Source organism: Fistularia commersonii, chromosome 14 (assembly GCF_037954325.1).
Source record: "Fistularia commersonii isolate RoL2024-O1a breed Wild chromosome 14, RoL_Fcom_v1.0, whole genome shotgun sequence".
In the NCBI taxonomy this organism is placed as follows: domain Eukaryota; kingdom Metazoa; phylum Chordata; class Actinopteri; order Syngnathiformes; family Fistulariidae; genus Fistularia; species Fistularia commersonii.
In genome coordinates this window covers 4,835,808-4,863,408 of record NC_141297.1, presented here as the reverse complement: position 1 = coordinate 4,863,408, position 27,601 = coordinate 4,835,808, and the positions used below count along the sequence as shown (strand labels likewise).

At 42.3% G+C, this 27,601-nt stretch overlaps 2 protein-coding genes across 2 annotated transcripts in view; both read right to left on the bottom strand.

The window, feature by feature from the left end:
- Positions 1 to 6,231, bottom strand: part of LOC147227005 (uncharacterized) — a 37,327-nt gene extending 31,096 nt beyond the window's left edge. Inside the window, exons 1-6 of the mRNA XM_086159978.1 lie at positions 6,078 to 6,231; positions 5,318 to 5,462; positions 4,580 to 4,901; positions 4,015 to 4,186; positions 3,359 to 3,684; positions 844 to 895 (exon numbers count right to left, since the gene is read on the bottom strand). Of these exons, the coding sequence (XP_086016104.1) occupies positions 844 to 895; positions 3,359 to 3,684; positions 4,015 to 4,186; positions 4,580 to 4,901; positions 5,318 to 5,462; positions 6,078 to 6,231 (1,171 nt within the window). The remainder of the gene's footprint in view (positions 1 to 843; positions 896 to 3,358; positions 3,685 to 4,014; positions 4,187 to 4,579; positions 4,902 to 5,317; positions 5,463 to 6,077) is intronic.
- A 2,786-nt stretch (positions 6,232 to 9,017) lies between these two features.
- Positions 9,018 to 26,342, bottom strand: LOC147227004 (uncharacterized). The gene is made up of 20 exons (XM_086159977.1): positions 26,189 to 26,342; positions 25,429 to 25,573; positions 24,691 to 25,012; positions 24,162 to 24,308; positions 23,483 to 23,808; positions 21,849 to 21,927; positions 20,979 to 21,030; positions 19,713 to 20,010; positions 18,813 to 18,953; positions 17,581 to 17,706; positions 16,628 to 16,706; positions 16,344 to 16,464; positions 13,729 to 15,526; positions 13,441 to 13,614; positions 13,070 to 13,243; positions 12,317 to 12,490; positions 11,133 to 11,306; positions 10,869 to 11,042; positions 10,010 to 10,056; positions 9,018 to 9,778 (listed from the first exon to the last, which is right to left on the bottom strand). Exons 1-20 carry the CDS (start codon positions 26,340 to 26,342, stop codon positions 9,264 to 9,266), a joined length of 5,220 nt encoding a protein of 1,739 aa, XP_086016103.1. The 3' UTR covers positions 9,018 to 9,263.
- Between the last annotated feature and the right edge of the window lie 1,259 nt (positions 26,343 to 27,601).

Genomic DNA, 27,601 nt, shown 5'->3' with positions numbered 1-27,601 from the left:
CAACTCCCCACCTTTATAAATAATATCTAAGAATCCTTCTGAAGAAAGGAGCCAGACAAGTGAGCAACTTAAAAATATGGGTTTGCAGGCAATAAATAGATGACTTGTCCTGCTTTGCCACCATCTGCTGGTTGTTGTCTATTATTACATTTCAGCAATAATAATAATAACAACGATAATAATAATAATAAATAGCATTGATACCATCTAAAATCACTGCCATGCCTTTTTAAGCATTATTAATTTGAGAATGGAATTTTTCACTCATCAAGTCACTTGAACCACGGCTCTTCTCGGGTGGGTGTGCGCGCGCGTGTGCGTGTGTGAGAGTTTGCCGCTCCCCATCGGTCTCGGTGTTTCCTCATGAAGGTGCATTTTCAATGAGGCCTACACTCTCCCTGGTCTGTGTCTGTAAATGAACAAACTGATCTTTGGTCCTGTTTGTGCACGACGGGAGGGCAGAACGCGGAAGCTCCGTAACAGAGACTGTTGGCTTTTTTAATCCCCACCTCAGGTTTTCTTGATAGTTTTTCTTACCCACAATCAGTGCCACTCAGAGGTCTGGATGATGCCAGATGGGTCGAATTCGATGTTAACTCCTCGTGACTCAAGCAAAAGGCCAAATATCCTGGGAAATAGAATGTGAAAGGAAAACATCTTGAATATATAAACACAGTCGAATCATGAAATAAATGCTTCGTTCCATTTGGAGAAGGTAAAAGATCTGATCTAGAGGCACAACAAGTTGTAGAAGAGTTCCCTCTGCTTGTTCTCCGTTTCCAGCATTCCTACTTCATAACGGCGTTTGAAACGCAGGACGTCCTCCTGCAGGGAGACACTTACCGGAGAGATGAGACCAGACGGAGAAGACCGGAGACTGGTAGTCCGCGCACAGCTGTTGGAGAGAAGTAAACAAAAAACCCTCTCGCTTTCGATTGGATGACTCAGTTTTTTTCCTTTTGAGTGCTGCTCCAAGACTTCCTACTTCGCTGTCTCTCTCTCACACGCGCGCACACACGCGCACGCACACACACGCACGCACACACACGCACACACACACACGCACACACACACACGCACACACACACACACACACACTTGAAGTGTATCGCCACTGTTTCACGTATATAATGTAGCGAGTCACGAATGTTGAGGTCTATGTTGATAAACGTGTGTGTGTGTGTGTTGCGTTTAAGTTTGCAGCTTCTTCGTTTTCCATGTTTCGGAAGGAATACACAAGTTTGCCTGGTTTGAATCGTCCTTTATTTTCTTCTTCACAGCTCCGGGAATCAACGCAGGTTAGCCATGGGACATATTCAGTACAGAGTGATGGGAAAAACCCCGCCAGCACTGCTATTAGGGGTGGGCGTATCGAACCAAATATCGATATTATCGATACTAAGCAAGTACTTGGATCGGATCGATACTGTTGTGTTTTGCGTATAAAAAAGGCGACCGGAGATATTAGAGTAGCACTTAGTTATTTTACTGAAGAGCAGCGCACAGGTGATGATAGCAATTCGTGCCAACAGGCATGAGCCCGCCTACAGAGTCTGCGCATGTGCAGATTGCAAGTAAACATATATGGTTCAGTGTTCAATATTACTGTGTCCACAGTCAATATTCTACAGATACTATTGTCCTGGGATCGATACTTCGCTCCTAAAGTGGTCCGCTACAGTGGTAACGCCATGAATTTACACAAACATGAAAAAAGCTCACCCTACAGAGAGCAACGAGCTGCAAGCAAAGAAGTTGAGGGAGGAGGAGGAGGAGGAGGGGGATCCCCAAGCCAGAACACCCCCGTGGACACAGAGACAATGTACTCTGGCAGAGGCTTTTCAGGCAAAAAAAATCAACAATACCCAGGTAATCTGTTATTCAGTGAATAACAGATTAGATGAATCATATTCACAATGCAATTGGGTATCAATTTTGGGAGATTGGTTCAATGGTTATATGTTCACCTAGGTGAAAAAAAATCTTGTTTTACTAAGGGCTGCAGCCATCCATTACCCAAGTAATTGATTAATTCTATTACTAAAGTAATCAGATAAAAATAAAAGGTTCACAATATGTATGAAGGTAGTGGGTGTGAGAGAGGAGGATACAGAGAATAGGGTTGGATGGAGAAAGTTGATTCGCCGTGGCGACCCCGGAAGGGAAAAGCCGAAAGAAGAAGAAGAATATGTTATTGATATTGTTATTTATGTGACTGCTTTCCTATTTGGTCTGAATTGTAATGATATAAATAAAAGTTATATAGTGAATGAGAAGAAACACCATTTTCATTAGTGTAATATTTATTACCCCAAAAATGAGTCTCTCATAATCTCTAACTTATTGTGAACCATGTACATTAACGTGTTTCAGAATATTTTACTATTTATTTTGAACTGCACTTTAATACTACTAGAGGATTCAATGTAAATGACTGTTAAAGTTTGCATTGTAGTTATTTAATAAAAAATAAATCATTTTTATTGCCTAAAATCTTTGTGCTGTGTTTATCATAATTATAATAAACTAACTCAAGGGGACGGGGGTCAATTATTCAATGATCATGACATTTCCAAGCAATTTTGATACCAAAATTCCCAGTATCGCCCACCCCTAGCCAACACAGCACTGAACTAATGCTGTGGCCGGGTTTCAGCAAAAACTACTCACAGTTGAGTGAGAGCAAAGGAGCAAGTTACTAACTGAAGAAATAAAACAAATTAAATACCAAAAAAAGGGAGGGGGATGTCTAGTCTTCTACTCTCACACTCTCCCCTCCAAAATTTAATGGCACCCTGACATTATGACACTAACGTTATGCAGCAATTGTCCATTGCATACAGGAAGGTCACATCTAAGTAGGAGTCAGAGTTCAACAATGTCCATTAGGATGCATAGCTGTTGCCACAGTAACTCATATTGCAGGTATCTCCTATTAATGCCATATGCTTGCAGCTGGTGTTATTGTGCACGATGACAGTCCACTGCTACGTCCATCACTAGCACGGGTATCTGCATCCTCTCTGAGTAAGGTATTTTAACATAGTTCAGACCTCCTGTTTAACATAAAGTACATTAGTCCTCAACTAATGCCAAGATTCCATTCCATGTTTTAAAACTACTTCAAAATATCACAAAAAACAAATTTTGTAGTCTTCATATTAATGAAAAATCTGAATTGAACTCACAACTTTACGGTCACATTTACTCTTAAACTCTACCAAATGTCTTATTCAGATGCCACAGTGGGCTGTCCTAACTGATGGTAAGTAAACCTTAATTTAGGTTTTCTTATTCTGAAAGGATTCTTTTTCTGTTTGACAGGTGACTGTTCATCTCGGTCTTGATCACTGCTCACAGGTTCAGCCTGATGATCCGGGTCAGCACGTTGCAGGTGTTCATTCTCCCGTGTTTCCGCATCCTCCTCGTGTTGATCCTGCTCTTTCTCTGGATCATCCTCACGCTCCAGATACTGTGGTACTGCTGGAACCTCTTCGGGTTCATGTTCAGGTCCCCTTGTCTGCTGACGCTGTGCACTCCATCCCTGGTCGTGTGCTGGCAACACTGCAACTGCTCTCCAGTCATCCTCCTCCCCTGAACTGTGATCTTGCTCAAGCTGCTCGTGTCTTTTGTTGTTTTCTTGTCGTTTCTTTCTTGGTTCTGCATGTGAGTTTTCTTCATCGACTGGCAAGAAGTTACACGGCAGCAAAAGATTCCCGTGGACCACACGGATTCGTCCTTTTCCATTGTCTGGCTTAATTTCACACACTGGACTGTCCTTATATTTTTTCTGTGTCACTACAAACACTTGATCCTCCCAGAATGACCTTAGTTTTCCTGGTCCTCCTTTTTCATGTAAATTTCTGACCAGCACTCTGCATCCTGGGTCCAGCTCTGCACCATGGATTTTCCTGTCATATCATGTTTTTCCTCGCCCGCTCTCTTCATGTGCTGTCTTTGAGGCAAGTTTGTATGCATCAGCCATGCGAGTCCTCCACCTCCCAGCATAGTCACTGTGCGACAAGCTTTGATCTTTCACCGCGACGTCAACCATCAGGTCAATGGGGAGTCTGGGGTTTCCCCCGAATAACAGGAGGTAAGGTGCGTATCCGGTGGCTTCGCTGCGGGTACAGTTATAGGTGTGGACTACTTTTGCCAGCGATGCTTTCCAGTCTGCTTTAGCTGCCTGCGGGAGGTTTCGGAGCATTGCCCGCAATGTCCTATTAAAGATAAGATAAGATAAGATAAGATAAGATAAGATAAGATAAGATAAGATAAGATAAGAACAACTTTATTAATCCCGAAGGAAATTGTTGTGCCAGAGTTACAGAAAATATAACAGTAATAAGTAATAAAAAGAAAAAGGCAGAATTATAAAGTGTCTTAGTAAACAAGTGATAAAAATATAAGTGTCTTAGTAACAAGTGAGGTAAGGAGTGCACAATAGTATGATAAAAAGGAAAAATTGTAGTGTAGCTGTTATGAAATGAAATATTGCACAGCTCTGAATATTGTACAGTGAAATGAAATATTGCACAGTTCTTTGTTTTTTTGTTTGTTTTTTTTTAAACCGCTCCACCTGACCATTCCCCTGGGGGTGGTACGGTGTTGTCCTGGACCCTTTCACTCCAGTATATCCTTCTAGCTTGGCAAATAGTTTGTTTTCAAACTTCCGACCTTGTCGGGTAGGAAAACCAAATCTCAAAACAAAATCTCCAAAGATTTTCTCAGCAGCTGTTTTGGCACTTTTGTCTCGGCAGGGGTAAGCCTGGGCGAACCGCGTGAAGTCGGCCATGACGACTAGGATATAGTCATATCCTCCCTTACATTTTTCTAGATGCAAGAAATCCATAGAGACCAGCTCAAAGGGGTAAGTGGTAGTGATGTTGATGAGTGGTGCTCTGGTGGGTTTGTTAGGGCGCTTGTTTTTCAGACAGCTGCATTCTTTTGTTACATAGTGCTCAATCTGCTTCTGCATATGAGGCCAATAAAAGCGGTCCTGGGTGAGGGTCAAAACTCTCCACCCCTAAATGGCCCATGTCTTCATGCAGTTCTTTGTAAACAAGCTTGTGACATTTCTTAGGCAGGAGGAGCTGAGACCCTTGTTGGGTGTTTTCCTATTCAGTAACCCATCCTTGTCCAAGTGCAGTTTCTTTTTTTCTCTTAACAAGACAGCTATCCCCTTATTGCGGGCTTGTTTTCCACTTTTTGGCCAGTGGTTGGTGGTGACATACTTAAGCACTTCACCGATTACAGGGTCCTCCTGCTGAGCCTGTCTTAGGTCTGCTTTTGGAATTTGCACCACAGATGTCCTCACCTCATCCCTGCTACAGCTGTTGAAATGGTCAGGGGACACAGCCGAGGCTCACCTTTTTGCAGCTGGACGCCCAGAGCCTCAGTCACACCGTTCACTACCTCAGGTGTCACAGCTTCTGTGCAGGTCCGGATGTACTGCTCTAAATCTAAGGGCATACGTGAAAGACCACCTGCGTCTCTATTTGCCCTGCCTGGTCGATACATAATGGTGAACTAGAAGTCTGCGAGTTCAGCGATCCATCGATGGGTTGTAGCATTGAGCTTTGCAGTTGTGAGCACATATGTCAGAGGGTTATTGTTGGTGTAAACAATGAATGGGGGTGAGTAATAGAGGTAGTCTCTGAACCTCTCACATATGGCCCACTTCGGGGCAAGAAACTCCGGTTTCCCCGAGTGAAGATGGTAATTCTTTTCTGGGACACTCAGAGTTCTTGATCCGTAAGCAATCACAACCAGCTTCCCACCCTGTCGCTGATATAGCACAGCCCCAAGTCCCTTCACAGTGTCGCGTGAAGGGCTGTTCAAAATCCAGATATCCCAGAACTGGAGGCTGAATGAGGAAGTCAACCAGATGACCAAGCACTTTTTGCAGGTTTTGTAGTGGGCAGACTGAGTTTAACTCCAACCCATCCTGAAAAGGGGATTGAAGTCTGGTTTACTGCTCTTCCATCTAGGACGCCCGGTCAGATTATTCCGGTTAAACTCCTTACACTGGCGTGTGGAATGTTCTGTTGTCTCCACTTTTCATGTATGAGGCAAACCTGTGTCCCACAGTGCTCTGGTCTCTACGCCTTCCAGTAGACAGGAAATAACGTGCTTCTTCCCAATTAGGTTGAGGAGCTGCTTCCTCCGTTTTGGGGAGAGGAGGCTGATGTTGACTGGCTCATTTCTCTGGTCTTGACTATTAACTGCCATTTTTGTTTCCAGGTGCTTTATACTGTCTGTGATGAGTCTGTACGTGTCTTGTCGCTGCTCACTCTGGAAAGGTGTGTTTTGGGGGTAGATTACTGTGCTAGACAACATATCAATCTGCTCTGCTCTGTCTGTGGGTTTGCGTCGAGCTCTGCATCCTTTTGACAGGTGACCACTTTGGCCACATTTAAAGCAATGATCACACTGCTCTCCGCTGTTTCTGTCCTGACAGTCTCTGCAGCCTTGCTTCCTTGCTGTCTGACGTGGCCTGGTGGGTCTCTGCGACTCCTGAATGTCGCCTTTAATTTCAGCAATTTCTTCCTTTAACTGACTGATGATCTCAAGAAGTTCAGTTTCTTTACGGGTCACTGTTGGTTGTGTTTTAAATGCTTTATTCATTGTTGAGGTGAAGCATGATTGTTCCTGTCCAACTACTGCACCAATTATTGTTTCATGGACTGGCTGTGGCTCTACCTTGACCTCTCTCTCCCTTGGTTCTCTGCTGTTCTTCTTAAATTTCTGTTGTCTCTCCCACTCAAAGCTTGCTGTTTCATTAATCTTAGATATCAGGACATCATCAGTGATGTGACAACTTTTTATTTCATACTTCACACTGTCACTGATTAAGCCTGTGCTAACAGCTCGCAAGAACTGTTTCTGTATTAGTTCGGCACTATACTGTTCATCTGTACCTGGCTCTTTGGATGAGGCTAACCAAGACAAAATAGTAATAAAAGAGGTAATAATAGAAGTCTCTCCATCAGCTCTGTCGTCCTGAACAGAAAATTCTGTGGGGACTCATTACTTTCTTGAGTGATATTTATAAGATGATGATGAAGATCGAACTGTCCTCCTTGTAATGTCCCTTCAGGATGGTGCGAAGTTGTTGGAGTGTGAGGTCTGTTTTGATCTCTAACATGTCACGAAGGCTTAAACCAGGACTGATGGCTCGGACAACGGCTTCAATAATTTCAGCTTCCCTGTGATTTCTTTTCAGTCCTATTTCAATTTGATGAATCAAGTTTGAGTATGAAAGCTTGTCTGTGGAGGTTGTCCGTCATCCAAGTCATGCTTAATTCTTGTCAAAATCCAAAATTTCTCTTGAAAGAGCTCCAAAATTGAAGATGTCGATTTCATAGATTTATTGCAAAAAAAAAGAGGAAAAACTCAAAATATCACTGTTATTTGCAGTGATCAGAACTTATAATTTGCGGTCAACAAAAGTACGACGTACTCTCCTGTCTTCCCTCCCAGACAGCAGGTGAAACAGGTTTATATAATCAAGGGGAGCAGAGTGCATCATCAGCACAAATCAGTTTATCAAAATAAAATGTAACCAAGACAAAATAGTAATAAAAACAAGAATACAATAATCAATATCAGTTCATTATTATCATTATCCATAAATCAGTTCATGGCTCTGACAACAGCCATAGTGGTGGATGTGGCGATCCCAAGTAACAGCAACATCAGGAAGAAAAGAACACAAGACGCTGAAGAAATTGTGTGTTTGTACCTTGAATGTTGCTCACAATGCTGCCATTCCTGAAAAGACTGGATATGCCTCCTTCTGCTCAAATGTCTGAGTTCCCAGATAGAAGGTGATACCTTCCAGCATGTAGGCTATGGATGAAGTTGTCTGGGATGAACAGCAGCATCAAGGTGAGAGCTGCAACCAGAGTCCAGGGGAGGAGCTTCGTGAGTCCATGACAACCCAGAGCCTCTACAGTCATGGAGTAAAACCCTCAGACTCAAGGTTTTCAATTCATGGACGACAGCAGGAAAACTATAGTTGTTTACGCCTCCGGGAAAGAGCTAAGTCTGCCCTGACTTGAAGCTCAGACTCTTGTGCTAGCATCGGCATCAACAAAATAAATCTTTTTAGTCTCATTTCTTCTCATGTTTTTTTTGTTTTGTTTTTACTGCAACAGAGTTTGTTTTCTCAAAAATCACTCCCTTGCTCAACGTTAAACATTCCTTTTGGGAATTCTGGATTTGAGTATGTAGTTGCACCATGTTCTTGCCATGAGTAGACATGCAGCGTCACAAGTTCATCTGTAAATGTTTAATAATGGTGGCAGATGCACAGTGTAACTTTCAGTTAAATATTTCACTGGAAAAGAGATGTCGGTGAATAATTGGGAAAACAGCCAAAACATTTATATTGTTTGTGCGTGTATTTTCTCTTTCAGATACACCTTATTGTCATCTCTGCTGTTGTGATGTTAAACCACATGGCAGCACTTTGCTGCTCCAGCAGGAATGTCTACAGGTACCTCCATGACAACGGTCAGAAGATCTATGGAGGATCTCAGTAATACGGGTACGAGGCTCATCCTTGTCAAATCTTATCGAGGCAACTGGACTCGATTTCTTCTCTGTGGGGAGTTTTAAGTACATAACTGCTCAAGTTGGAGATTGGTCCAAGTTGAGATGGCTTTTCTTTTGTTTCATAGCAACATAACAAGCCATCTCAACTTAGAGCATAAACAAAACTGCGCATTATTATGTTACATCATCCAATGAAGTTATACTTATTTGTACAATATAGGTGCTATTTGCCCTTTTCTAACATAACAGAACATAACCCATGCACTGTGGGTCTTAAAGAAACACAGTTTCAATCCTTTGTATGTGTGAAACATATGGCAGTATTGACAATACAGTTGACTTTGATAGAGTGCTATAGTGGTCTAGAATAGACAATATCATAATCTTCTCTATTACACTATCAAAAAATGAAGGAAAGAAATCCCTGCACGAGCACCAAAGTAGAAACCAACACATGGTCAAATGAATATTTCGATATAATGTTACCAGGAAGTTGATGGTTTATACTTTCTGAAATTAAATAAAGAGGCCCTCAATTTTGTCACTTCAGTGATACATACAACACAACATCAGACAAACTTGACAACTGCATGTGTTCTGGTCGAGGGAGATACCGAAAAAGACAGCATTCATACTGAGTGTTGGGATATAACAGCTGAGTTGCAAAAACTGATGTTCAGAGTGAAGACTCTTCCCTCCTGCAATCAACATAGAGACACCGAGGAACCAGAACCGATTCTAAACCCAGGATAAAGAGATTCAGTAAATGCGGTGTGGAAGGTGTGGAGGTGAATCAGTTTGTCAGAAGAGACGCTGTAGAAGGACAGAATGCCAGCAGGACAGTCTACATACACTGCAACTCTGTTAGAGTCAACAGAGGACGAGATAGTTGTCACTGTGTTATTGTGACGGACTTTGTAACCACTGGCAGAGCAGAACAGATTCCAAGACTGCTCGTTCCATTCAAACATGTGCCTCCACAATCCTTTCCTTCTGATTCCTCTGTAAGTCACTGCTACATGAACACTTCCTCTCCACTCCACCTCCCAGTAACAGCGACCAGTCAAACCATTTCTACACAGCAACATAGGCCGCGGGTCAAATCTTTCTGCATGATCAGGATATGGTTGTTGTTCTTCTACACCCGTCACTGTCCTGTTGTCAGACAGCTTCAGACGTCTGCTTGCAGTGTTTGAGTCCAATGTGAGTTCACACCAATCTGATAGAGAATATAAGACACAAAAATGATGAATCATTTGAATAATCTGTAAGATTCATTTTCCTCGAAACCCTGAGATGTGACTCTCTGTAAAGTCGAATGATGTCCACGTTGTCAGTCATCTACTGTTAACCCTGATTTAACCACGAAACACCTCAACTATCAGCTCTACGTTTCAGTCAAAGCTGATTGTGTTTAATTGTCATGAATCAAGAGAAAATCCACACTTACACTTCCTCAGACCAGGTTTTAACCTGTGCTCTCCACCATGGTCCACCCTGGAGGAAGAAACACAAGAATCTGATCACCTGTTTTTCAATACTTGTTTTCTCCTTTTTTAGCGGTGAAACCTAAATACAGCCACTATTTCAGCTTTGCAAATAAAGGCTTCATATCTGGACCTGCTGATGTGAGGGATCAACACAGCAGTGTGTTTTTATTTAGATCAGGTAAGTAAAACTCAAGGATTGGGGGCAAATTCTATTCCAGAACCGCATCTCACATGGCTACTGGACTTGAATTTCTTCACTTGAAGATGTTTCACACTTCATCTGAGAGGCTTCTTCAGTGCTAATGACCTGTGGAGAGTTTGCAAATTTAACTGCCACGTTTTTGGGTTTTCTAGGTTATGGTGGCTTGTTATTTAAATGTATGAGGTGATCGGCAGAAACTCCGAAACTTGGTCGAAGGGTGTTCTATGCTAACGTGGCTGCCGTTCGTTGGGACACAAGAGCAACTTTTCTGGGATTACCTGGATTGGAGTGTGAAAAGGTAAAGTTAAAGGAGTGAAACCTGTTGGAACACATGAACTGAGGCTCATGCAGAAGTTACTGGGGTTCTGGTGGTGAATCTTTCCTGGCTGTTCAGAGGGTGCATGATGAGGTGGATGAAGGGTGAAACATCTTAAAGTAAAGAAATTCAAGTCCAGTTGCCACAACAAGAAGATTTTGAGAAGAATTCACCATGACCTGGATGACTGAGAACCTCTCAGACATTTGAAATCAAATATTTCCATATTTATGTTAATTCTTGTTGAAAACTGTGGTTTTATGTTTATGCATCTGCAGTATTTAAGTTCTGGAATTCTTACATGAGCGTCTCCAGCCTCCAGTGTGGATCCTCCAGTCCAGCAGACAGCAGCTTCACTCCTGAGTCTCCCGGATGGTTGAAGCTCAGGTCCAGCTGTCTCAGATGGGACGGGTTGGAGTTCAGAGCTGAGGCCAGAGAAGAACAACCTTCTTCTGTGATCAGACAACCTGAGAGACTGGAAAGGAGACATTGAAGATCATCATGTGACGAGAATAATCATAGAGAAATATATAGCAGTCTTAAAATAAAATAGATGCTTACTGACCTGAGGGTTTCCAGGTGACAATGTGGACTCTCCAGTCCAGCAGACAATTGCTTTACACCTGAATCCTGCAGGTCGTTGTTACTCAGATCCAGCTCTGTCAGACTGGAGGACTGAGAGCTGAGAGCTGAGGACAGATGTTCACAACTTCCCTTTGACAGGTTACAGCCCATCAACCTGAAGAGATATTTAAATAATTATACCAGACTGTGGAATGTTAGTTTTATCGTTTCTTTTAATTATGGTTTTCCTGCACAAACTGCGTTACATTTTGTGCTGAAAAACATGAACTAGATTCAGGGCACTGGTGAGACAATTATGATAGTCTATCTAGCGATCTGTTCTGCAGGCACCTGGACCTGAGCAAGATGGGCACATTAAACTACTTTTTTTTTATATATTTTTTGTCTGAGCTATTCCAGTCTCAGGTCATTGGTGACATGATTATGATAGTCTATCAAGATATCTGTCAAATTGTTCAGCCAGGATCCAGCCCTGTTTCAGCTACGTTCCTTGGTTAATCTTGTCACATGACTCCATAGTTGGTATTTCCAGATGACAGTTTGTGTGAATCTACTCGGGCTTCTGGGACGAGACGAAAGAGGAAGGGAAGAGGGTTCCATCAGCATGAGTTCCCTGAATGTGTCAGTTCTACTGAAAAGATGTTGAGTTGCAGCAGAGGAACCTGTGTATTTAACGTGGCTTTCTTTGATCAATTTTTGTAGCCAGAACATTTTGCTTGATTCTAATGTGCTCTGAGAGAAATGCTGTTTGTACAACAAGTTATTTAGTAACATTAGATTCATGCCAGCGAACCACCAACAAAACCTTTCAAGAAATTAGAGACAGCATTTTCATTTCATTGCCTTATAGTAATGTTACTTTGAATATAATTATAATTTGGAGATTTTTTAAACAAAATATGACACTGGCTAATAATCTCATGAAAAATCTTTGTCATGTAAAAAAAAAAACGCTATATAGTGACCTCAGAGTTTTCTATTTCTTTTGCCATCCATCATTTGAAAAAAAAAAAAGATCACTGACCAGCAAATTCAGTATAACCTATAAATGTTAAGGTTGTAAAATTTGAATCAGAAGTGTATATGAAGTTTGAATACAATTCCATTTACCATAATAGTCTTCACAAAGACCTTTTTCAGTTTCTCAAATGGCAATATGTTTACCTGAGAGTTACCAGGTGACAATTTGGACCCTGAAGTCCGACACACAGCCGCTTTATCCCTGAATCCTCCAGCTGGTTGTTACTCAGATCCAGGTGTCTCAGACTGGAGGACTGAGAGCTGAGAACTGAAGACAGACGTTCACAACTTCTCTCTGACAGTCTACAGCCACTCAGTCTGAATAAATACAATAAATGAATAATTATACTTCACATGATAATAGTCAAATTTTGAATTTTACATAGCACATTGAATAACTTTGAGTAACATAACTTGAAAATAAAGCTACAAATTTGTGGCAACTTATTTTAAAAAGTATGTGACATTGGAAAATCCTTATCAAGAAGGCTATACATTTTCAGACAAATTTTATTCAGACCTGAGAGTCTCCATGTGACAATTAGGACTCTGAAGTCCGACACACAGCCGCTTTATCTCTGAATCCTCCAGCTGGTTGTTACTCAGATCCAGGTGTCTCAGACTGGAGGACTGAGAGCTGAGAACTGAATACAGACGTTCACAAATTCCCAGTGACAGTCTACAGCCATTCAGTCTGAATAAATACAATAAATGAATAATTATACTTCACATGATAATAGTCAAATATTGAATTTTAGATGGCACGTTGAATCACTTTGAGTCAGTAACTTGAAAAGAAAGCTACAAATTTGTGGCAACCTATTTTAAAAAGTATTTGACACTGGAAAATCATCATCAAGAAGAATTTATACATTTTCAGACACATTTTATTCTGACCTGAGAGTCTCCAGGTGACAATACGGACTCTCCAGTCCAGCAGACAACTGCTCTAGACCTGAATCCCGCAGGTTATTGTTACTCAGATCCAGGTGTCTCAGACTGGAGGACTGAGAGCTGAAAACTGAAGACAGACGTTCACAACTTCCCTTTGACAGGTTACAGCCATCCAGTCTGAATAAATACAACAAATCAATAATTATACGTCACATGATAGTCAAATATTGAATTTTAGATGGAACATTGAATCACTGAGTAACATAACTTGAAAATAAAGCTACAAATTTGTGGCAACTTATTTTAAAAAGTATGTGACATTGGAAAATCCTTATCAAGAAGACTATACATTTTCAGACAAATTTTATTCTGACCTGAGAGTCTCCAGGTGACAATGTGGACTCTGAAGTCCGACACACAGCAGCTTTATCCCTGAATCGTCTAGCCGGTTATTACTCAGATCCAAGTGTCTCAGACTGGAGGACTGAGAGCTGAGAACTGAAGACAGACGTTCACAACTTCTCTCTGACAGGTTACAGTCACTCAGTCTATGAAAGAATCAACCAGGAAAACAAATGCCTTTGATTATTCATATTTGGATTCATTTGGATTTATAAAAGGAAATTGAAATTCCTCACAAACTCAGCATTTCATCCACTTACTCAGATTTATTTGAAGCCTTGACCACTGGCAGTAACCTCAGAAGAGCCTCCTCTGAAGCAGAGTATTTCTTCAGATCAAACACGTCCAGATCTTCATCAGATGAGAGTAGGATGAAGACCAGAGCCGACCAGTGAGCAGGAGAAAGATGATCTACTGAGAGACATCCTGATCTCAGCTGCTGTTGGATCTGTTCCACGAGTGAATGATCTCTGAGTTCATTCAAACAGTGGAACAGATTGATGGATTTCTCTGGAAACCAGTTGTCACTGATCTTCTCCTTGATGAATCCAATTGTTTTCTTTTTGGTCCCTGAGTGAGGTTCTTTCTGAGTCACCAATCCAAGGAGTTTCTGATTGGTCTTCAGTGAAAGACCAAGGAGGAAACGAAGGAACAAGTCCAGGTGTCCATTTGGACTCTGTAATGCCGCCTCCTCAGCATTCTGATAGAAGTTTAATTCAAGTTGACTCTTATGAGAGACTTTAGACATCCTTGATGTTTGTTTTTTAGGGAGCAGATTGATACCAGAATTGAAGAAGGTCAGATGGACATGAAGAGCAGCAAGAAACTCTTGAATGCTGAGATGGACAAAGCAGAACACCTTGTCCTGGTAGAGTCCTCTCTCCTCTTTAAAGATCTGTGTGAACACTCCTGAGTACACTGAGGCTGCACTGATATCCAAGTCACACTCTGTCAGGTCTGATTCATAGAAGATCAGGTTGCCTTTCTGCAGCTGCTCAAAAGCTAGTTTTCCTAAAGACAAGATCATCTGTTCGCTCTCTGGATTCCAGTGTGGATCTGTAGCAGGTCCTTGATTCAACTTGGTGTTCATCAGTTTGACCTGAACAACCAGGAAATAGATGTACATCTCAGTCAGGGTCCTGGGCAGCTCTCCTCCCTCTCTGGTCTTCAACACGTCCTCCAGGACTGTGGCAGTGATCCAGCAGAAGACTGGGATGTGGCACATGATGTGGACACTTCTGGAGGTCTTGATGTGTTTCATGACTCTTTGGGCCTGCTCTGCATCTCTGAATCTCTTCATGAAGTACTCTTCCTTCTGGAGGTCTGTGAATCCTCTGACCTCTGTCACCATGGCTACACACTGCGGAGGGATTTGATTGGCCGCTGCAGGTCTTGTGGTGATCCAGAGGCGGGCAGAGGGAAGCAGATTCCCCCTGATGAGATTGGTCAGCAGCACATCCACTGAGGCGGACTCTGTAACATCAGTCAGGATCTTGTTGTTGTTGAAGTCCAGAGGAAGTCGACACTCATCCAGACCGTCTAAGATGAAGACAACCTGATATTCTTCAAAACGGCAGATTCCTGCTTCTTTGGTTTCAGTGAAGAAGAGATGAACAAGTTCCACCAAGCTGTACTTTGTCCCTTTCAGCACATTCAGCTCTCTGAAGGTGAATGGAAACAGGAACTGTATGTCCTGGTTGGCTTTGTCTTCAGCCCAGTCCAGAGTGAACTTCTGTGTTAAGACTGTTTTCCCAATACCAGCCACTCCCTTTGTCAGCACTGTTCTGATTGGTCCATATCTTCCTGGTAAGCCTTTAAAAATGTCTTCTCGTCTGATGGTTGTTTCTGGTCTGGTTGACTTCCTGGATGCTGCTTCAATCTGTCTGACCTCATGTTCATCGTTGACCCCTGCAGCCCCTCCCTCTGTCATGTAGAGCTCTGTGAAGATGTCATTGAGAAGAGTTGGGTTTCCTGCTCTGGTGATCCCCTCGAAGATACACTGAAAGTTCTTCTGCAGTCTACACTTCAGCTCATGTTGACACTCAGCAGCACGAGTTCCTGGAGAAGAAAGAGTCATTGTGGTGATTGTCTGTCATTCAGGTCTTGTAATCCACTTGTCACATAAACTCATTGTCTTCCTTCAAAAATAACCTCAAGACCCACCTCTTCCAAACCACCTACAACACCTACAGCTCTTCCCATTAACAATGTTTATGTTCTATGTTTTTTTGTCGTCAACTTGTAAAGCGTCTTTGTGTACCATGAAAAGCGCTATACAAATCGTATGTATTATTATTATTATTATTATAAGGAAAACTGAACTGAAGCTCTGGGCCAAGGAGATGACCTGGAGATGATTGAAAGGCCAAAAGATAAAGCTGAATGTGTGACAAAAGCTAATAAATACTTTGTGAACAAGCAGAGACTCAACCTTTCCAGGAGATGGATAAATGGACAGTCAGATGACTTCATCTTGGATGAAGAATCTCAGATGAAACCATGATGAACAACAAACTGGAACTGATCAGAACCAAACAAAGCAGGTCCAGTGTCAGCTACTCTAAGCCAATCACAAGATCAAGTTTGGTGATCTAAAATGTGTTATTAGTCACTGATGTTTTTCTCTCATATTCTAAATAAAAGTGGGCCAGTCTTTCTGATGAGAGCTGAAGCATCCCCAGGTGACCTGAAGCCAGTCCAGATGTCTCCAGGTTTCAGAGACAATCTAAATACTTGAAATGGAGATGAGGTGAATCTCCAGTCTTACTGCTCTGCAGACGATCAGCCAGCTCCTCCTCCTTCATTCTCCTCAGGAGGTGCAGTGTGATCTTCAGAAAGGCCTCCCTGCTGCTCTTCCTCTTCTCTTCATCTTCACCCACCGGCACCTCGTCGTCCTCAGTCTGACTCCAGCAGCTCTCTGGGTAATCTGTAGTCAGGAGCCTCTGGACTCTCTTCATCTCCTTCCTCACGAAGCTGATCATGTTCTCCTCCAGCAGCTGGAACAGGGTTGAAGGTCAACATGAGCAGTAGAAACACCATCAGATCTTTTGTGGTCCACTGAAAACCCTTGGGGTCTACAGAGTACAGCACTGACACTGTTGGGACCAGAAGGTCACTTGAGTAGCTCTGCTTGACAGTGGTGTTTGTACATTTACATACCATAAGTACAGAGTCCAGGTGTGTTTGATGCTGCTGGACAGACGGACCACTGAGAACATCTGACTTCAGCTGATCACCTCTGAGGGGAAAAGATGGAGACCACGAATAAGACTCTCACAGAGTGAAAGGAAGTGTGTTCTCAAATCTAACCACTGAAAGCTTAAACACTTCAACCAATTTGAAACATTCTTTGTGGCAAATGTAACTAATCTTTCCACAGAATGTAACATCACTCTCTGGACAACAGGGGGCGCCAGGTGACGAAAAGGGCAGGACCTGTCCTGTAACGTATGTCATATTTTTCTACACGGATCCATTGGATGAAATGCAAATTGGTCGGTGTTAGAGTTTTCTCTCTATATTCATAGCTATGTTATTTCGACTACTCACATGAAGACAGCCAGACGTGTGAGCACAAATGGCCTTCGTCCTTATAACAGGAACCTACACCCATGATCGAAAATTCATATCAGCATAAAGGTGATGCAGCTCAATGGTAGAGCGTATGCATGAGGTCCTGGGTTCAATCCAAGGCTCCTCCACTGTAAGTCGCTTTGGATGAAAGCGTCTGCCAAATGACTGCAAAGCAAATGGGAACCTACCCCCTGAATAGGAACCTACCCACCTGAATGTAAACAGGGATTACCCTCTCCCTGTATACGATATTGTCAACAACACCAATACACTTTCATGCAATAAAAGTTCTGTCACTTGTCTGTGTTATTTCTTGTGATAACCTCAGTCTCCTCTTTACAGGCTTCAACTTAGACTCGTCCGAATTAGAGTTACTCTCTAACAGTCGGAAATTGCATTTGAAATTGAAAATTGCAACATGAGTGATAAACAGTCATAAGATCATGACAGAGTTGGTAATATACATATCTTAGAATATAGAACAAAACATAGAAGGCAGTTTGTCGGGAGGTCGAGCAATTTAGGTTTTTAAATCTGACCTTTGATCAGTGGAACGTCCACCTTTGAAGTTTATTGGCCAGTCTATCGAACGGTCACTTCTGAGGGACAAACAACTGGGTCCAGGTCCAGATCCACTGAGAACATCTGACTTCAGCTGATCACCTCTGAGGGGAAAAGATGGAGACCACGAATAAGACTCTCATAGTGTGAAAGGAAGTGTGTTCTTAGAACAATGAATCCGGGTTAAATGGTGTTCTCATTTCCATTTCAAGTTTTTTTTTATTGTAAAAGGCCAAACTTGGATTATTTATCAAACACGGTATTGTGTTAAAATCTTAGCATATTAACTGGACTTTGCCATTTTGAAGACTTCTCCCCTAATCCGATTTCCCAGTATTTTTCTCAGTTTCATGTTCTCAGCAAAATCTTATTTTATTTCCCTTCTTGGTTTCTTGCCTTCTTTTTTAGGGTCTGAACCTTGGGTGGATTAGACTTTTTAGATTCCTATGGACTCCCTGAGTCTGGGACTTAATGTCATTTCTTTGTGCTACAGATTTGTCTTAAACCCCTTTGGTAGATCATCTAGAGCCAGCATTTCTGGACCAAATCTTTTATTCCATCTCTGACCAGGTATCTTTGATTCTAAACTCTTTCATAGAACTTGACAATAACTGAGAGGTAAGGATATGTACAGCCTTGGCTGAATAAGAACATCATAGTTGATGAACCACAAAATTGTGTTACAAAATTTAATTTGCATGAAATTTGAAAAAAAATAGCATGAAATTTGAAAAAAGATTACAATCCTGCAATCTAATATCCTTACACCTCACTGTCTGATTGACACAAATTTTACTTCTCCTACATCCTGATAGAATCACTCCATCAGTAAATGCAATAAATGTGTCTGACAACTGAAAGCTTAAACACTTTCACAAATTTAAAACATTCTTTGTGGCAGAAAGTTACTGATCTTTCCACCGAATGTAACACCACTCTCTGGACAACAGGAAGTGCCAGGTGACGAAAAGGGAAGGACCTGTCCTGTAACGTATGTCATGTTTTCTACACGGATCCATTGGATGAAATGCAAACTGGTCAGAAACTGAGAATTTGAATTTGAATGTATTTGAAATTGAAAATTGCAACATGGGCGATATACAGTCATAAGATCATGACAGATTTAGTAATATACATATCATAGAATACAGAACAAAACATGGAAGGCAGTTTGTCTGGAGGTCGAGAAATTTAGGTTTTTAGATCTGACCTTTGATCAGTGGAACGTCCACCTTTGAAGTCTATTGGCCAGTCCATCGAACAGTCACTTTTGAGGGACAAACAACTGGGTCCAGGTCCAGATCCAAGTCCAGGTCCAGGTCCAAGTCTGGATTTGAGCTGCTGCTTGGGGCTTCAGCACAACCAGATTCAGATGATGAATAATGATGGGGGAGTGACTTTTGCTCATTCAAGCTCAGTCATCATAAAATGATCAAAGTGATTTGAAAACTGGCCTTGAAACATCAGGATAAAATTCACTCAAACTTAGAATATTATTCATGAGCAACAAAATGATCAGAAATAACAAATACATCAATCATATGCAATGCAAAATTAAATTACCAAAATCTACGTTCACAGCAATAAAACATTTGAACAAACAAATTATCATTACATCAGGATCAAACATAGAAGGTTGTTTGTCTGGACTTCGATATTCTTTGGTTTTTAAATCTGACCTTTGATCAGTTGAACATTCAGTTTTGAATAATATTGGCCGGTCCATTGAACGGTCACTTCTGAGGGACAAACAACTGGGTCCAGATCCGGGTCCAGGTCTGAGCTGCTGCTCAGGACTTCAACACACAGAAGTGAGAGGGTGAATAATGATGAGCTCTGACATGGAGATCCGTCACAGACAGTTGGAGATCATCCTCTCACCTCTGAGCTTCAGTCTGGACATCATCGTCTCCATGCAGAACGATTTTAGATGGTGGGACTTCCCCCTCTCTGTGCTCACACTCATTCATCGTAGAGTCTAGACGTGTGTAAACACACACACACAAACACACACACATACACACACACACACACACACACACACACACACACACACACAAAACCATTAAACCACTAAACATAAAACAGCTTCAATCTTTGCTCCTCCAACCTGCTCTCCTCCACCTCATCCATCCAAATGTGCACCAGCAGATCCGTCATTGTGATAATTGTGTGAGTGCAGAAGCTACTGAGATTCTTTCTGACCATCTCAAGGAGGTACTCAAAGTGCTCCTTCTGCCACCCAATAATGTCCCAAGCTGTGTTCAACAGTTCTTCCACACCTGCAAACATCTTGCCCTGCTCCTTTTGCCTCCATCCTGTGACAGTTTCCGAGAACTTTCTCTCGCCCACCCAGGTGTCCTTCACCGTGGCCTCTCCAAACTCCTCCCAGACCTGGATATTTGCTCCTGGAGCCAATGAAAGTAATCACCACTTCTTGCTCGGTCCGGACGAGGAGCAAGTTAACATGCACACAGTATTCCTTTGTCATTTCAACATGCTGCACCCAAAACCTTTGCAGATAAAAGACCAACTCCCCACCTTTATAAATAATATCTAAGAATCCTTCTGAAGAAAGGAGCCAGACAAGTGAGCAACTTAAAAATATGGGTTTGCAGGCAATAAATAGATGACTTGTCCTGCTTTGCCACCATCTGCTGGTTGTTGTCTATTATTACATTTCAGCAATAATAATAATAACAACAACTATAATAATAATAATAAATAGCATTGATACCATCTAAAATCACTGCCATGCCTTTTTAAGCATGATTAATTTGAGAATGGAATTTTTCACTCATCAAGTCACTTGAACCACTGCTCTTCTCGGGTGTGTGTGCGCGCGCGTGTGCGTGTGTGAGAGTTTGTCACTCCCCATCGGTCTCTGTGTTTCCTCATGAAGGTGCATTTTCAATGAGGCCTACACTCTCCCTGGTCTGTGTCTGTAAATGAACAAACTGATCTTTGGTCCTGTTTGTGCACGACGGGAGGGCAGAACGCGGAAGCTCCGTAACAGAGACTGTTGGCTTTTTTAATCCCCACCTCAGGTTTTCTTGATAGTTTTTCTTACCCACAATCAGTGCCACGCAGAGGTCTGGATGATGCCAGATGGGTCGAATTCGATGTTAACTCCTCGTGACTCAAGCAAAAGGCCAAATATCCTGGGAAATAGAATGAGAAAGGAAAACATCTTGAATATATAAACACAGTCGAATCATGAAATAAATGCTTCGTTCCATTTGGAGAAGGTAAAAGATCTGATCTAGAGGCACAACAAGTTGTAGAAGAGTTCCCTCTGCTTGTTCTCCGTTTCCAGCATTCCTACTTCATAACGGCGTTTGAAACGCAGGACGTCCTCCTGCAGGGAGACACTTACCGGAGAGATGAGACCAGACGGAGAAGACCGGAGACTGGTAGTCCGTGCACAGCTGTTGGAGAGAAGTAAACAAAAAACCCTCTCGCTTTCGATTGGATGACTCAGTTTTTTTCCTTTTGAGTGCTGCTCCAAGACTTCCTACTTCGCTGTCTCTCTCTCACACGCGCGCACACACGCGCACGCACACACACGCACGCACACACACGCACACACACACACGCACACACACACACACACACACTTGAAGTGTATCGCCACTGTTTCACATATATAATGTAGCGAGTCACGAATGTTGAGGTCTATGTTGATAAACGTGTGTGTGTGTGTGTTGCGTTTAAGTTTGCAGCTTCTTCGTTTTCCATGTTTCGGAAGGAATACACAAGTTTGCCTGGTTTGAATCGTCCTTTATCTTCTTCTTCACAGCTCCGGGAATCAACGCAGGTTAGCCATGGGACATATACAGTACAGAGTGAGGGGAAAAACCCCGCCAGCACTGCTATTAGGGGTGGGCGGATCGATCCAAATATCGATATTATCGATACTAAGCAAGTACTTGGATCGGATCGATACTGTTGTGTTTTGCGTATAAAAAAGGCGACCGGAGATATTAGAGTAGCACTTAGTTATTTTACTGAAGAGCAGCGCACAGGTGATGATAGCAATTCGTGCCAACAGACATGAGCCCGCCTACAGAGTCTGCGGATGTGCAGATTGCAAGTAAACATATATGGTTCAGTGTTCAATATTACTGTGTCCACAGTCAATATTCTACAGATACTATTGTCCTGGGATCGATACTTCGCTCCTAAAGTGGTCCGCTACAGTGGTAACGCCATGAATTTACACAAACATGAAAAAAGCTCACCCTACAGAGAGCAACGAGCTGCAAGCAAAGAAGTTGAGGGAGGAGGAGGAGGAGGAGGGGGGGGATCCCCAAGCCAGAACACCCCTGCGGACACAGAGACAATGTACTCTGGCAGAGGCTTTTCAGCCAAAAAAAATCAACAATACCCAGGTAATCTGTTATTCAGTGAATAACAGATTAGATGAATCATATTCACAATGCAATTGGGTATCAATTTTGGGAGATTGGTTCAATGGTTATATGTTCACCTAGGTGAAAAAAAATCTTGTTTTACTAAGGGCTGCAGCCATCCATTACCCAAGTAATTGATTAATTCTATTACTAAAGTAATCAGATAAAAATAAAAGGTTCACAATATGTATGAAGGTAGTGGGTGTGAGAGAGGAGGATACAGAGAATAGGGTTGGATGGAGAAAGTTGATTCGCCGTGGCGACCCCGGAAGGGAAAAGCCGAAAGAAGAAGAAGAATATGTTATTGATATTGTTATTTATGTGACTGCTTTCCTATTTGGTCTGAATTGTAATGATATAAATAAAAGTTATATAGTGAATGAGAAGAAACACCATTTTCATTAGTGTAATATTTATTACCCCAAAAATGAGTCTCTCATAATCTCTAACTTATTGTGAACCATGTACATTAACGTGTTTCAGAATATTTTACTATTTATTTTGAACTGCACTTTAATACTACTAGAGGATTCAATGTAAATGACTGTTAAAGTTTGCATTGTAGTTATTTAATAAAAAATAAATCATTTTTATTGCCTAAAATCTTTGTGCTGTGTTTATCATAATTATAATAAACTAACTCAAGGGGACGGGGGTCAATTATTCAATGATCATGACATTTCCAAGCAATTTTGATACCAAAATTCCCAGTATCGCCCACCCCTAGCCAACACAGCACTGAACTAATGCTGTGGTCGGGTTTCAGCAAAAACTACTCACAGTTGAGTGAGAGCAAAGGAGCAAGTAACTAACTGAAGAAATAAAACACATTAACACCAAAAAAAAGGGAGGGGGATGTCTTGTCTTCTACTCTCACACTCTCCCCTCCAAAATTTAATGGCACCCTGACATTATGACACTAACGTTATGCAGCAATTGTCCATTGCATACAGGAAGGTCACATCTAAGTAGGAGTCAGAGTTCAACAATGTCCATTAGGATGCATAGCTGTTGCCACAGTAACTCATACGGCAGGTATCTCCTATTAATGCCATATGCTTGCAGCTGGTGTTATTGTGCACGATGACAGTCCACTGCTACGTCCATCACTCGCACGGGTATCTGCATCCTCTCTGAGTAAGGTATTTTAACATAGTTCAGACCTCCTGTTTAACATAAAGTACATTAGTCCTCAACTAATGCCAAGATTCCATTCCATGTTTTAAAACTACTTCAAAATATCACAAAAAACAAATTTTGTAGTCTTCATATTAATGAAAAATCTGAATTGAACTCACAACTTTACGGTCACATTTACTCTTAAACTCTACCAAATGTCTTATTCAGATGCTACAGTGGGCTGTCCTAACTGATGGTAAGTAAACCTTAATTTAGGTTTTCTTATTCTGAAAGGATTCTTTTTCTGTTTGACAGGTGACTGTTCATCTCGGTCTTGATCACTGCTCACAGGTTCAGCCTGATGATCCGGGTCAGCACGTTGCAGGTGTTCATTCTCCCGTGTTTCCGCATCCTCCTCGTGTTGATCCTGCTCTTTCTCTGGATCATCCTCACGCTCCAGATACTGTGGTACTGCTGGAACCTCTTCGGGTTCATGTTCAGGTCCCCTTGTCTGCTGACGCTGTGCACTCCATCCCTGGTCGTGTGCTGGCAACACTGCAACTGCTCTCCAATCATCCTCCTCCCCTGAACTGTGATCTTGCTCAAGCTGCTCGTGTCTTTTGTTGTTTTCTTGTCGTTTCTTTCTTGGTTCTGCATGTGAGTTTTCTTCATCGACTGGCAAGAAGTTACACGGCAGCAAAAGATTCCCGTGGACCACACGGATTCGTCCTTTTCCATTTTCTGGCTTAATTTCACACACTGGACTGTCCTTATATTTTTTCTGTCACTACAAACACTTGATCCTCCCAGAATGACCTTAGTTTTCCTGGTCCTCCTTTTTCATGTAAATTTCTGACCAGCACTCTGCATCCTGGGTCCAGCTCTGCACCATGGATTTTCCTGTCATATCATGTTTTTCCTCGCCCGCTCTCTTCATGTGCTGTCTTTGAGGCAAGTTTGTATGCATCAGCCATGCGAGTCCTCCACATCCCAGCATAGTCACTGTGCGACAAGCTTTGATCTTTCACCGCGACGTCAACCATCAGGTCAATGGGGAGTCTGGGGTTTCCCCCGAATAACAGGAGGTAAGGTGCGTATCCGGTGGCTTCGCTGCGGGTACAGTTATAGGTGTGGACTACTTTTGCCAGCGATGCTTTCCAGTCTGCTTTAGCTGCCTGCGGGAGGTTTCGGAGCATTGCCCGCAATGTCCTATTAAAGATAAGATAAGATAAGATAAGATAAGATAAGATAAGATAAGATAAGAACAACTTTATTAATCCCGAAGGAAATTGTTGTGCCAGAGTTACAGAAAATATAACAGTAATAAATAATAAAAAGAAAAAGGCAGAATTATAAAGTGTCTTAGTAAACAAGTGATAAAACTATAAGTGTCTTAGTAACAAGTGAGGTAAGGAGTGCACAATAGTATGATAAAAAGGAAAAATTGTAGTGTAGCTGTAATGAAATGAAATATTGCACAGCTCTGAATATTGTACAGTGAAATGAAATATTGCACAGTTCTTTGTTTTTTTTTTGTTTTTTTTTAAACCGCTCCACCTGACCATTCCCCTGGGGGTGGTACGGTGTTGTCCTGAACCCTTTCACTCCAGTATATCCTTCTAGCTTGGCAAATAGTTTGTTTTCAAACTTCCGACCTTGTCGGGTAGGAAAACCAAATCTCAAAACAAAATCTCCAAAGATTTTCTCAGCAGCTGTTTTGGCACTTTTGTCTCGGCAGGGGTAAGCCTGGGCGAACCGCGTGAAGTCGGCCATGACGACTAGGATATAGTCATAGCCTCCCTTACATTTTTCTAGATGCAAGAAATCCATAGAGACCAGCTCAAAGGGGTAAGTGGTAGTGATGTTGATGAGTGGTGCTCTGGTGGGTTTGTTAGGGCGCTTGTTTTTCAGACAGCTGCATTCTTTTGTTACATAGTGCTCAATCTGCTTCTGCATATGAGGCCAATAAAAGCGGTCCTGGGTGAGGGTCAAAACTCTCCACCCCTAAATGGCCCATGTCTTCATGCAGTTCTTTGTAAACAAGCTTGTGACATTTCTTAGGCAGGAGGAGCTGAGACCCTTGTTGGGTGTTTTCCTATTCAGTAACCCATCCTTGTCCAAGTGCAGTTTCTTTTTTTCTCTTAACAAGACAGCTATCCCCTTATTGCGGGCTTGTTTTCCACTTTTTGGCCAGTGGTTGGTGGTGACATACTTAAGCACTTCACCGATTACAGGGTCCTCCTGCTGAGCCTGTCTTAGGTCTGCTTTTGGAATTTGCACCACAGATGTCCTCACCTCATCCCTGCTACAGCTGTTGAAATGGTCAGGGGACACAGCCGAGGCTCACCTTTTTGCAGCTGGACGCCCAGAGCCTCAGTCACACCGTTCACTACCTCAGGTGTCACAGCTTCTGTGCAGGTCCGGATGTACTGCTCTAAATCTAAGGGCATACGTGAAAGACCACCTGCGTCTCTATTTGCCCTGCCTGGTCGATACATAATGGTGAACTAGAAGTCTGCGAGTTCAGCGATCCATCGATGGGTTGTAGCATTGAGCTTTGCAGTTGTGAGCACATATGTCAGAGGGTTATTGTTGGTGTAAACAATGAATGGGGGTGAGTAATAGAGGTAGTCTCTGAACCTCTCACATATGGCCCACTTCGGGGCAAGAAACTCCGGTTTCCCCGAGTGAAGATGGTAATTCTTTTCTGGGACACTCAGAGTTCTTGATCCGTAAGCAATCACAACCAGCTTCCCACCCTGTCGCTGATATAGCACAGCCCCAAGTCCCTTCACAGTGTCGCGTGAAGGGCTGTTCAAAATCCAGATATCCCAGAACTGGAGGCTGAATGAGGAAGTCAACCAGATGACCAAGCACTTTTTGCAGGTTTTGTAGTGGGCAGACTGAGTTTAACTCCAACCCATCCTGAAAAGGGGATTGAAGTCTGGTTTACTGCTCTTCCATCTAGGACGCCCGGTCAGATTATTCCGGTTAAACTCCTTACACTGGCGTGTGGAATGTTCTGTTGTCTCCACTTTTCATGTATGAGGCAAACCTGTGTCCCACAGTGCTCTGGTCTCTACGCCTTCCAGTAGACAGGAAATAACGTGCTTCTTCCCAATTAGGTTGAGGAGCTGCTTCCTCCGTTTTGGGGAGAGGAGGCTGATGTTGACTGGCTCATTTCTCTGGTCTTGACTATTAACTGCCATTTTTGTTTCCAGGTGCTTTATACTGTCTGTGATGAGTCTGTACGTGTCTTGTCGCTGCTCACTCTGGAAAGGTGTGTTTTGGGGGTTGATTACTGTGCTAGACAACATATCAATCTGCTCTGCTCTGTCTATGGGTTTGCGTCGAGCTCTGCACCCTTTTGACAGGTGACCACTTTGGCCACATTTAAAGCAATGATCACACTGCTCTCCGCTGTTTCTGTCCTGACAGTCTCTGCAGCCTTGCTTCCTTGCTGTCTGACGTGGCCTGGTGGGTCTCTGCGACTCCTGAATGTCGCCTTTAATTTCAGCAATTTCTTCCTTTAACTGACTGATGATCTCAAGAAGTTCAGTTTCTTTACGGGTCACTGTTGGTTGTGTTTTAAATGCTTTATTCATTGTTGAGGTGAAGCATGATTGTTCCTGTCCAACTACTGCACCAATTATTGTTTCATGGACTGGCTGTGGCTCTACCTTGACCTCTCTCACCCTTGGTTCTCTGCTGTTCTTCTTAAATTTCTGTTGTCTCTCCCACTCAAAGCTTGCTGTTTCATTAATCTTAGATATCAGGACATCATCAGTGATGTGACAACTTTTTATTTCATACTTCACACTGTCACTGATTAAGCCTGTGCTAACAGCTCGCAAGAACTGTTTCTGTATTAGTTCGGCACTATACTGTTCATCTGTACCTGGCTCTTTGGATGAGGCTAACCAAGACAAAATAGTAATAAAAGAGGTAATAATAGAAGTCTCTCCATCAGCTCTGTCGTCCTGAACAGAAAATTCTGTGGGGACTCATTACTTTCTTGAGTGATATCTATAAGATGATGATAAAGATCGAACTGTCCTCCTTGTAATGTCCCTTCAGGATGGTGCGAAGTTGTTGGAGTGTGAGGTCTGTTTTGATCTCTTACATGTCACGAAGGCTTAAACCAGGACTGATGGCTCGGACAACGGCTTCAATAATTTCAGCTTCCCTGTGATTTCTTTTCAGTCCTATTTCAATTTGATGAATCAAGTTTGAGTATGAAAGCTTGTCTGTGGAGGTTGTCCGTCATCCAAGTCATGCTTAATTCTTGTCAAAATCCAAAATTTCTCTTGAAAGAGCTCCAAAATTGAAGATGTCGATTTCATAGATTTATTGCAAAAAAAAGAGGAAAAACTCAAAATATCACTGTTATTTGTAGTGATCAGAACTTATAATTTGCGGTCAACAAATGTACGACCCACTCTCCTGTCTTCCCTCCCAGACAGCAGGT

What these genes read in the sequence shown, in the direction of transcription:
- LOC147227004 (XM_086159977.1), bottom strand. Translation starts at nt 26,342, where the DNA reads ATGGCAGTTAATAGTCAAGACCAGAGAAATGAGCCAGTCAACATCAGC. An exon ending in CAGAGCACTGTGGGACACAG is followed by an intron (nt 25,574 to 26,188) that starts GTTTGCCTCATA and finishes GTATGCCCTTAG; the next exon opens with ATTTAGAGCAGTACATCCGG. An exon ending in GGACGTTCCACTGATCAAAG is followed by an intron (nt 17,707 to 18,812) that starts GTCAGATCTAAA and finishes TTTTCCCCTCAG; the next exon opens with AGGTGATCAGCTGAAGTCAG.